Genomic DNA, 11649 nt, shown 5'->3' on the forward strand with positions numbered 1-11649 from the left:
CAAAGATAATGCGATCTCTCCTCGTTTTGGCACAAGGAGGCGGCAAGTGTTGAAATCAGCGAAAGGTTTGTCCAGCGCTTTGCAGTTGATATTGGTTAATTTTGTAAAAGCATCTACTAAACGACTTCAAATCATCAGATATACTAACAGAATTTCCAAGGGATCTCCATTTCAACAAGTTGTGTTGATTATTTTCTGCTCATTTATATCTCATTTGTGATGTTTGAGAACAAAAATTGTAGGGAAATTAAAAATCTATAAATATTTAACTACAATTGCAACAAATTGGCCTATTCTTTAATTTTATTTTAATCAAATATCGATTTGCGGGTTCAAAAAACCAATTTTTAAATAAACAAGTCAGGGGGTGTATATAGTATGTTGAGGTCCAAAGTGCGATACCCTTTTGCAGTCTTATTTGGTATAAATCGGTCCAACATTGCGAATTATTCAAATGATTGAAATAAAAAATATGTTTCTGTAAGGCCTGAATCGATATAGAGATCTGATCCGATTTCAATAATGTTTGCCTGTAGACCATATTTTACGAAGATATGATCCTTCTAATTGACATATAATCTTACAATTAGAATCGACTTCACTGCAACTTGAAATATATATACATACTATATTACTGTATACCTTTATCGGCGGCGCAGCGGGGAGAAAAATAGCGTCCCATGGTAAATACCCTCCCCAGAGGAATGATAATACCTTATACATTATATTAACTATCTTTTCACTTACGACTTCAATGTTTTCGAAGAATATGTCAAATTCGACGTAATGTTTTCTACTCTCATCACATATGTAAACTTCTTTTTTCGGTTGGTGCTGGGTGGAACAACCAATAATAATGTTCATACATAGACTTTCAGTCAAACAAAATTTTTCAAATTTTGCCGGAAAGTATGAATACAGTGGCGCATTTAGAGGGAGAAATTCGAAATAAGGAAACAGCGGAAAAAGCAACGATACTCATCGCAGGCGCGTGCAAATTTTAATTTGTAATTGGGTTTTTTGCTTATATTCTCGTATTCCATCTCTAACGCATTCACTCAGCGTGATTCTTTAGAAAGAATCGATCGATCTGAATATCAAAATATGATAGATACGCTGCTTGTAACGTTTCGAAATCGAAGACAAAAAGCTGAGGAACATTTGCGTTCCATTTATTCAGACAAGAAAAAAATAGCGGCAGAACTGAAAGTTGACGAAGAAACAGCAAGAATCTGCGGCCACAAACAAAACGCGAAAATTCCTGCGTGAGAATTTGTGAAGAATATTACAGGGTCTCAGTATAGATTCCTCTGTTGGATACAATCGGCTAGGATTTGAAGACGCGCTTTTCTATAGAAGTATTGGATGGATTTCAACTGAGTTTGCTGCTTCTAAAAAAAGTATGCACTTTGAAAACCAAAGTAAAGGAAAATCTTTTTGACTGTTGATATATACATATGTAGATCAAGTAACTGTTTATTTAGAAAGTAAACACAGTAAGCGTGTCTGCCTTAATTGACTTCATACTTGTAGAACAACTTACCACTTCCTTGAACGGAACAGTTTTTTGCAAACAAATTTTTTTGCAACAGCGCTGAGTTCATCTTCTTTCACATCATGGAACCGTCATAGAAATGAGATTTTTCAGCGAATTTTCACTTCGTTCCACAGAAAACGCTATCAAGTATGAGGTTGAAAGTCTTACTTTTGAAGTCAATTTCTTTTTCATTTCCATTTCTTCAATTAGGTCGATTCCGCGATCCGCGATTTCGAAGCTAATTTGCTCAAATAGTGTGGCAATGTATGGCACCTCTACACTCGAAATGGTTGAGGAGAGAACCACAGAGCGTATTGTTCTCTTTGTTAACCCTTCTCAGCCTTCCCAGAAACCGTGCGCCCAGAACTATTTAAGAATTGCCTCTTATTAATAACATCAAAACACTTTTTGATAAAACTAGTATGGGTACCAGGCCACAGCGGAATCGCAGGCAACTGCAAAACTGTTGAGCTGACAAGAAAGGGTGCTTTAGCTCAGCTATCAGAACTGCCCTCTCCTCGTGCGTTCTACTTCTGGATATCTGGGCTTCGCGGGAACTTGGCCAGCGCTGGGCTACAAAGAGCGCTTTTGCCTCGATAAGGCTAGCTTTCCCCTAGTTGTGGGTTCTAGCAGTATATTGCCCTATTGCCGTCCATGCCGTAAGGTTGTGCAGTTGTATAGAAGGCGACGAAGTGGAAACATTTCAGCACTTCATTTTTGATTGTCCCGCGTTTACGTGATTGAGACTAAAACTCTTAGGAGCTCACAATTTCAGATATGCCACCGAACAGGTACGAATAGAACTTAAACATCTCAGCAAATTTTTAACGGCCACAAAGCGCTTTTACTCAATTATTATTTCATATTACAGGAATCACATTTTTGTGGATTCACAGAGGATTGCATATATATGGTAGTAGTCCAAGTGATGATCTCTGGAACAGCCTTCAAACTTCATTTATTATTTCGTCGAAAGTGGATGCCACTTTAACGCTCTTTTTCATTTAGTCTTATTGAGAAGTAAGCCTTCACATCAGCTTTCCATTCATTGTAGGCGGCCACCATTAGCTTAAACATATATTCGCCTGCTGGCACTGGTATTCGTCCGAACATATCGTCCCGTAAAACAAGATTTTTGACGATTATGTCATGCTGTAAGTCAAAAAAATTACAAATTTTACCATTTCCGCTAATTCCGTTATCATACGTACGTTGTAGGGACAGGTATGATTAATGTTCGAGTCCTTCAGAATGAAGTCAAAGAATATATTTAGAAAAGGATAACGTTTCTTGTTCGCCATAAAACCACAAAAATCGGCGGTAACATTGTATAAAAATGGACGGTAACCACTGGCTTTCTTGAAAAATGAGAGATTTATCTGTAAAGAGAGAAGCGGAATTTCGTGAAGATTGTCAATAAAAGTTTTCCAGACAAGAAATTGATTAGAACTAGTCAGTTTGTATTACAGCTTCACTAAATTTCATGAAAATATCTCGTCAAATATAAAAGTCTTCCACTCAAGCACTTAATTCCGATCGTTCAGTTTATATGACTGATTTATGATATAGTGGTCCGGTATCGACGATTCCAACAAATAAGGAGAAAAGAACGTGTACAGAACTTCATATTGAGTTAGCGAACTGAAAGAAACCTGAAGGACTAAGTCGCGTTTATATACACTGACAAATATGACCAAAATGACTCAGCTGATCACGTTGATCATTTGCTAGTATAATTTATAGGGTCTGCGACGAACATTACGACTTGTTCACTCGTTACACTCAAAATTAATCCAACACTTACACTGACATTATTAACTGGTATCTGGAAGAGCCGAACATGCAAGGATAATGCGATCTCTCCTCGTTTCGGCACATGCAGGCGACAACTCTTGAAATCGGCGAAAGGTTTGTCGAACGCTTTGCAGTCGATGTTGGTTAATTTTGTAAAAGCATCTACTAAACAGCTTGAAATCACCAGTGTTATTAAGCAGAGCCAACAAAACTTCCTTGATATCCTCATTTCAAAAAGTTGGGGTTAGTGTTTTTCTGCTCAATGATATGCCGCTGGTCAGTGAAATATCAAAAATCATAGAAAAATTAAAAATATACATATGAAGCGATAATTCTAATTACATCAAATATTTTAAATTTTACTGCATATCCATTTGCGGTATCAATAATGAAAAATTAACGAGAAAAATCGTTTACTTCGGCTGCACCGAAGCTTATATACCCTGCACAGGTGCATTTCTTTTAGTAACTATGTGTTCAGTTTGTATGGAAGCTATATGCTATAGTAATCCGATCTGAACAATTTTTACGAAGATTACATTGTTGCCCTAGAAAATAATCTGTACCAAATTTGGTGAAGATACATTGTCAAATGTGAAAGTTTTCCATACAAGAACTTGATTCCGATCGTTCAGTTTATATGGCAGATATATGTTATAGTGGTCCGATATCGGCCGTTCCGACAAATGAGCAGCTTCTTGAAGAGAAAATGACGTTTGCAAAATTTCAAAAGGATATCTTAAAAACTGAGGGACTAGTTCGAAAATATACAGACGGACGGACGGACGGACATGGTTAAATCGACTCAGCTCAACATACTGATGAGCATGACTTTATAGGGTCTCCGACGCTTCTTTCTGGGTGTTACAAACACGGTGACGAACTTAATATACCCTGTTCAGGGTATAAAAATAAACAAGGTAGGGGGGGGCCACTTTCGTGGACAGCATATGAAAAGTTAATTATAGTTGTAACGGCCTGTGAAAGTGGTCTATTTTTTATTTTAGTTCAATTAAATATCGATTTGCGAGTTTGATAATCAAATTTTAAAACAGACGGCTAAGGTATTTACTTAATTCGGCTGCAACAGAATACTTGATTAACTCACTTTTTGTAAAAATTGTAGTACTTTCTTTAAAATACGTTTTTTATAATATTCTTCATAAATCAGAAAGTCGAAAATTGGTATATTGGGTTTATAAAATCTGAACCGATACAGGATTTAAATTAAATTTCGTTCATGATTGCTAAATTCCGAGATTTCTCTAAGATATTGCTCCTCTAATCGACATATGTATAAGGTTTAAAGTTGATGGAAGAAGCTAAAGGCTCAAGTCATTACATCATACATATTTTAGAAGTCCCCACAATATGGCATCGATATAATCCCACAATCTAGCGTGTGTCTCTGCTAAACTGAGGTGAAGCCGTAAAAAAAAACTAACTTCGTTGAAGTCACTGAACGCCATCACAGTCGAGACTTATAACAAATATACATATGGAGTGTTAGATAGACTTTGGCCTGATTGTATTAGTTAAGAAGGTATTTTTTACTGATTTTTTGGAATTTGGCGGAAAATCACATAATGCTAATTGTGAAGTCTCAGTCACTCAGAAGGTCAGAGATCCTCATGACCAATATATCGTTAAACTCATGATCGACCTCATGTGTAGCGTGGGTTGATCTAAAAGCTTAACCTAAATCCAAATCTACATGCTGCGTTCATCCTGATAAATCACAAAGCCTGCCTATACTAAGATATAGTTCGAGAAACTAGTAACTTCTAATCGTACTATACTTACACTGTATGCAATTGTGGGAAAACTCGCCATGGAATGGGATAGTCCTTATGAAGTTTCCTGCCTGTTTCTCTCATTTAATGATTCCACCTGCCCACAAACCATATCCAACCGATCCTTGTTTCGGATGAAATGGGAGCTCTTGAATCTTTTCAAGTTTCTCTTTAACTCAAATGCAACAATTTTGCTTGCCAGAAATGTGCCCCGTGCTGCACAAAATTTGGCTCGACAACGTCGGATCTTCTTGGAACTTTTCAAGAGCCCATAAAGCGAAGCGATGTCGCTTGGGAAGGTCGAACGGCTTCAGTTCTTGCACAAACTACATATATTTTGTATGCTCCAAATTAAAGATCTCGACGTAAAATGTGCTAAGTCATTGCATATCTCAGTTGGAGTCACTGCGAACAGCTCCGAATCGACTATTCACGGTCTTCGCGTACACTCCCAACTACGGTTGCTATATTTTCTTCACTGCATGTTGGATGCGGCGTTTTCGGTCATAGTAGACTCAGTAGGCCGATTATGTTAACCGCAAGCTGAGAGAAGCGCGCGATAGGGTGTTAAGCCAACCGGAAGACCAGCCGCCTCATATGCGGCATATAGTCGCTGATAAGGTTTAAATGGATTTCGAACATTATTGGATCAAAATTATCACATACACTATTTTGATAAAGCTTTGTTTACGCTAAGTAAAAATCGTCCCAGTCTTTGCTGTGCTTGCTGGCTCATTCATTCTGCTAAGAAGTATCAGGTTCAACGAGAAGACCATTTATATTATTGTATGGATATTGTGAAACATACTCTACTTTGTATTAACATTAACCAAACAATATACGCTCACTTCGACCCTCCATTTCCCGTTGATCGAATATGCCGCCTTAATCAAATATTCTCCTCCTGGAATCGGAAAACGAGCGAACATATCATCACGCAGCACAAGGTTATTGAAAATAATGTCATGCTAAACGGAGATTGGAGATATTTACAAACAAATGTATGTATACATATGTATAATAAATATTATTATGCATTTGATCAAAGACAAAACTCACATTGAACGGACAAGTGTGATTGAAATTCGAGTATTTCGCGAAGGCATCAAAATATATTTTCACTAGAGGAAAACGTTTCCTATTCGCCAAGAAGGAACATAAATCGACGGAAACATTATGTAGGAATGGACGATAACCATTGAACTTTTTGAACAAACTCAGATTTATCTAAAGAATAACGTAGAAATTACAAATTTAATATTTGGTGTGTAATAAAATATGAAAATAAACAAACAAAAGCGGTCGATATTTAGAGTATACGAAAACGCAGGTTTTCAATTTGATAGCTGCCAAAAATAAACCTCAGAAAAAGTCTTATTTCTTGCGTCTGTCCACACATGCTTCTTAAACGTTATGTGGTTATTTGGTCTTCACTACAAAACTCCAAGATAATCGCCCTTTATTTACGTACATATGTACATATATGCTGTTGCAGTAAACACTCACTGTAATATTACTAAACGGTTTCTTTAAGATCTTCGCGTAAAGCGATAACGCAATGGTACCCCGTTTCGGTACCGTTAGCCGACAATACGGAAAGATGGCAAATTTTTATCGAAAGTTTTGCAAATAACGTTGGTGAATCTTGACGTTGACACGACCGCTCCAAATAATACCAATAAAAGTATTAGCGTGAGATAACAATCCGTGCGAATGACCCTCATTGCTGTACTATTTATCATTCTAAACTGTTTTAACATTGGCCTCAAACTATTACCAAATAAAAGCAACGAACTATTCAAGCATATTAATTTGTTTAGTTGTAATTTAATTCTAACAATTATGTTTATAAATAAAATAAGTAAGGATGGGCTTAGCTCGGGTGTAATCGAACATGTCATAAATTTACTTTCGCAATATGCAAATAAGAGCAGCTCACAGATTGACTAATATATAAGGTACAAAGTCAAGCGGATGTTGGAAAATCCGAATATCAGGTATATGAGTACTACGGGAAGTACTGCCCTGATCAATTTAAGGCAGGAGAAGACACTGTTATTAGAAAGAAATTCTTTCTGAATTTCATTAAGATTTATTACATATGGACCGATAGATGCAGAACGAGGTACATGGGGGAAGAGGAAAGTATTAACAAAAGTTTATCCATTTTCGGCACTAGAGAATCTGTTATCACACAAATATTATGCCTGAATTCCCATGCTAAACCTCACGAACTGACCGACATGTTCGTTAAGCCATAACACCGGGGTTCTCATATTTGCTATTGATTGATTTCCATAATTTTTGAGTCCTAACGCGTTTTTTTTTCAAACTGTCGATTGGCAAAATTTACCAAGAACTACTCAAACGATCTTCATGAAATGACTTGAACGAAGGATTTTTGTTTTCGATCACAACTATTTGACATGCCAAAAGTCCATTTTTCACTTTTTTCTTTGCTCCAAGTTCTAAATTAAGGTTTTAACTAAAACACGTTTTTTTCATTTTAGAGGATCCTCTAAGGAGTTATCCTGCCCTTTTTTCGTGTTCTCCGGAAATGATGTCGCAATGGATGTTTTTAAAGTATTTTTTTTTTTAATTTTAGAATTTCCTTATTAATAGTGTATGTTTGTACTAATAAAAAATTTTATTATAATATTTAATTTTTATATGCATACATTACGCTTTCTTCAAAAAAAGATGTCCTTCAGCACTGCGTTCCCTTGTGCTGAAATCAAGTTTTGTTAATTAAGTGCCCTTTGGAAGTCCGATTCCGCCCATCTGCAATACCGATCCCCCTTGGGTGCCAAGGAACACGCCTACGAAGTTTAATCAATATGCTCGGAATTCAACTCGTCCCGTCTCATTGAGTATATAAGTATGTATGTACCATATATACATATACTTATGTATATAGCTCCATATTGATCTGGATTAATTTAAGGTGATACAAAAAACCATTAGGTGAGCAAAACTATTATACTCTGAAGCAACATGTCGTTATAAAACCGGTTTGAGGTAAAAGTAAGTGACTCGTTTTAAAGCACAAATCATGCTTCAATTATTTACACATTTATCTCAGAGCCGTTATCGTCGTTATGGATGATTACGGCTGAAAAGTTCCAGCATTCGAAATTAAAGCTACATTTTATAATATACTTAGCTGTGGATTTGTACTCAATTGATTTCAAAAACAGCTTCCAAATTGATTTACATACATATGTACATATATCCTAATCAATTCAAAAATTACCAGCTCTACTGATTTCATGCGCAAAATAAATATTAACAAATATTAATTATGAATAATATGGTATGAGAATATACATACATATGTATGAATTTATGGTAAGTATATACTTATGTATGTGATATGTACATACCTTCTAGTGAGGGCCAAAGCAGCTTTCAAACAAATCAACGATTTGTTTAAATTTCAGCACTTCTCATAGACTTCGCGATCTCCACGATGCGGCTGCAGGCGCGTCGAGCATTCATCAAGTGATTTCCGTTTTCAGCGAATGATAAACAACCCAAGCACACACACACTCACATATGCGCACACGGTTAGCGGCCATCACTTGGCGAAAGTCGAAGGAGGTTAGAAAAATGCTTGAATCGACAGCTTTTTTGCTGCTCAATATTCGAAATTGAAAAAAAATAAAAAAATCATAAACAAATTATAAACAAACAAATGAAATTAATAATCGAAATATCCAAATAAATATTGGCAATTGCAGTGGCGCAGACGCTGGTTGAAGGTGTGGCAGCGTAAGAAGTAAAAGAAGGGTGTTCATAATGCTAAGAGTTGTTGTTGCTGTTTATGGGAAGGCTGAAGTGGCAAGTATATTAAATTTCCAGTGCTGATGCGGCGCACAAGCGTCTTCAAATGATTACCCAAATCTATATGTGCGTGTGTGTGTGTAGCCAAGTGTACTTTGGTTAACTTGTTGATCGCTTTCAGGGCGTGCGAAGCATAACAAATAAAATTAAACATATTGCAGCGAGTTCATAAAATTATTGCCCTGATGAAGTAAGTAGGTGGCGAAGAGTGGGTCCATATGTGCGTGAGGCAGTATAAAGTGCACGGAGAGGTGTGTAGCATTACTTTTAACACATACGCATATTTTTGTTAGCAGATTTATGTATATATGTATGTATGAGTGTTAGTTAAAAATGCTTTGGGCTTCCATTTACTTTCCCAGCCACTTAGCATATTTACATACAAATGTATTTATGCTATATTACAACAGCAACAAATACACAGATTTACGAGCACATCAGCAAAATAAACCATAAGCCTGCATATGTACTTCATGGGAAAAAAATTGTTTTGAATTGTCTAAATATGTATATACAGGGTGCAACAATCTTTTGTTTTATTTTACTAATTTTTGTACCCAGAGCAGGGTATATTATCAGATAGAGGCATCGGGGTTCCTATATAATACATACTTACATACATATATAAACGATCAGGTTGTCGAGCTGAGTCGGCTCAGCAATGTCCGTTCGTCTGTTTATACGTGAACTAGTCTCTTAGTTTTTGAAATATCGCTTTGTAATTTTGCACACGAGCTTTTCTCTCCAAGAATCTGCTCATTTGTCGGAATCGTCGATATCGGATCACTATAATATATAGCTGCCATACATACTGATGTATCAAACTCAAGAGCTTGTATGGATAACTTTTTTATTTGAGTGACATCTTCATGAAATTTGACCTGGGTTAGTGCATATGGCAATAATGGATCTTCGAAGAAATTGGGCTGCCATAAAAAATGGCAGATCAAAGTTCTTTTAAGGAATATCTAGTCTTTTTGAAGTGTATTAATCGCATTAAAAATTTTTTTTAGTATTGTAGACTATCTAAAATTTATAAAATTTGTTAGTACTAAAATTCTTTAGTACAAAAATTTTTTAACACTAAATTTTTGTACTAAAATTTCGATAGTCTCATGTAAGTAATGAGCGAACAAAAAGCTTTTGTGCAAATTTTTAATAATAAAAATTTTTTGTAAAATTATATCCAGAAACTGTGTACTAAAAATTTTTAGTACTAAATTTTTTACTAAAATTTCGATAGTCTCATGTACATATGTAAGTAATAAGCGAACAAAAACTTTTGTGCAAATTGTTAGTACTAAAACTTTTTAGTAAAATTACATACATATATCCAGATACTGTGTACTGTTCTAGTACTAAATTTTTTTTACTAAAATTTCGATAGTCTTATGTAAGTAATAAGCGAACAGAAAGCTTATGTGCAAATTTCTAGTACTAAAACTTTTTAGTAAAATTATATCCAGAAATTGAGTACTAAAAACTTTTGGTACTAAATTTTCGACTAAAATATCGATAGTCTCATGTATGTAAGTAATAAGCGAACAAAAAGCTTTTGAGCAAATTTTTACTGCTAAAACATTTTAGTAAAATTATATTCAGAAACTGTGTACTAAAATTTTTTAGTACTTAATTTTATTACTAAAATTTCGATAGTCTCATGTAAGTAATAAGCGAACAGAAAGCTTTTGTGCGAATATTTAGTACTAAAACTTTTTAGTAAAATTACATCCAGAAACTGTGTACTAAAATTTTTTAATAAAATTTCGAAAGATTTTTCACCAAAGCTTCCAAGGTTTCTCAAACCATGATGCAAATAATAAGCGAAGAAAAATCTTTTGTTGCAATATTATTGCTCGTTGTTCGGCAGTGTCATCCAAATCCATCCAGAGCGAGTATTTTTGCTTGGAAAAATTGGGTTCGAGAACACCAACGTTCCTACGGTATAATCTTTGTGACTTGACTACCATCCTCGACTTCAAGAACTTTCCGGCAAGATTTTCAAATGGAAAATCAGCGTAAAGGTGTTCGCCGTTATTAGTTAGATTCACAATCTCTTCTGCCAATAAGAGAACGTCATTTTGATTTTGAAGACTAATCATAAACTAATGGAAACTAAAAACTAGAAAGACCGTTGGCGTATTACAAGTAATTGAGATAGATTTCAATGGATCGATTAAGTGTCGCTTCTGTTTTCTTACCTTTCATATTTGTAGGTTGGGCCTTCGGGAAGTTTGGTTCTATCATGGTTTGGTTTTATATTTATATGATTACCTAACCTGTCTTCCTCCCTAATATTTTCCGTTTAAAAGAGGTACAACTTATTAGTCTGACACCACATCTAATAAATGGAATCGCGGTTTTTGCGACTCTTAGTTTTATTTCATCCTCGGACCACCCTCTACTCATGACACATATAGAAACTAGACGCACGTCAACTCTTTGGCGTCTCCTTCCCGGCGCTACACCATATTTCCTTCAACAAAATTTCGCTGATTAGGCAACTCACGCTTGATATGCAACATACTCATATAAGTTTAGCACTGGAAGATGGTGATTGTAAGCGCATACTTTTCATAGCGATGGCAGCTGTTCTCATCGCTTTCGGCACTGGCGCAATGTTAAACAAATATTTATTTACAAAAGCCCTCAAGGCGCACAGACAGTGCCGGAGATGCTCGA

At 35.7% G+C, this 11649-nt stretch overlaps 1 protein-coding gene across 1 annotated transcript; it reads right to left on the reverse strand.

Moving 5' to 3' along the window:
- Positions 1–2404: 2404 nt before the first annotated feature.
- On the reverse strand, positions 2405–3560 carry LOC120777014. Its single transcript, XM_040108118.1, has 3 exons — positions 3342–3560; positions 2749–2916; positions 2405–2689 (listed from the first exon to the last, which is right to left on the reverse strand). Exons 1-3 carry the CDS (start codon positions 3558–3560, stop codon positions 2525–2527), a joined length of 552 nt encoding a protein of 183 aa, XP_039964052.1. The 3' UTR covers positions 2405–2524.
- Between the last annotated feature and the right edge of the window lie 8089 nt (positions 3561–11649).

Source organism: Bactrocera tryoni, chromosome 5 (assembly GCF_016617805.1).
Source record: "Bactrocera tryoni isolate S06 chromosome 5, CSIRO_BtryS06_freeze2, whole genome shotgun sequence".
Classification (NCBI taxonomy): Eukaryota; Metazoa; Arthropoda; class Insecta; order Diptera; family Tephritidae; genus Bactrocera; species Bactrocera tryoni.

What these genes read in the sequence shown, in the direction of transcription:
- LOC120777014 (XM_040108118.1), bottom strand. Translation starts at nt 3,560, where the DNA reads ATGAGGATATCAAGGAAGTTTTGTTGGCTCTGCTTAATAACACTGGTG. An exon ending in TACCAGTTAATAATGTCAGT is followed by an intron (nt 2,917 to 3,341) that starts GTAAGTGTTGGA and finishes CTCTCTTTACAG; the next exon opens with ATAAATCTCTCATTTTTCAA. An exon ending in ATCATACCTGTCCCTACAAC is followed by an intron (nt 2,690 to 2,748) that starts GTACGTATGATA and finishes TTTGACTTACAG; the next exon opens with CATGACATAATCGTCAAAAA.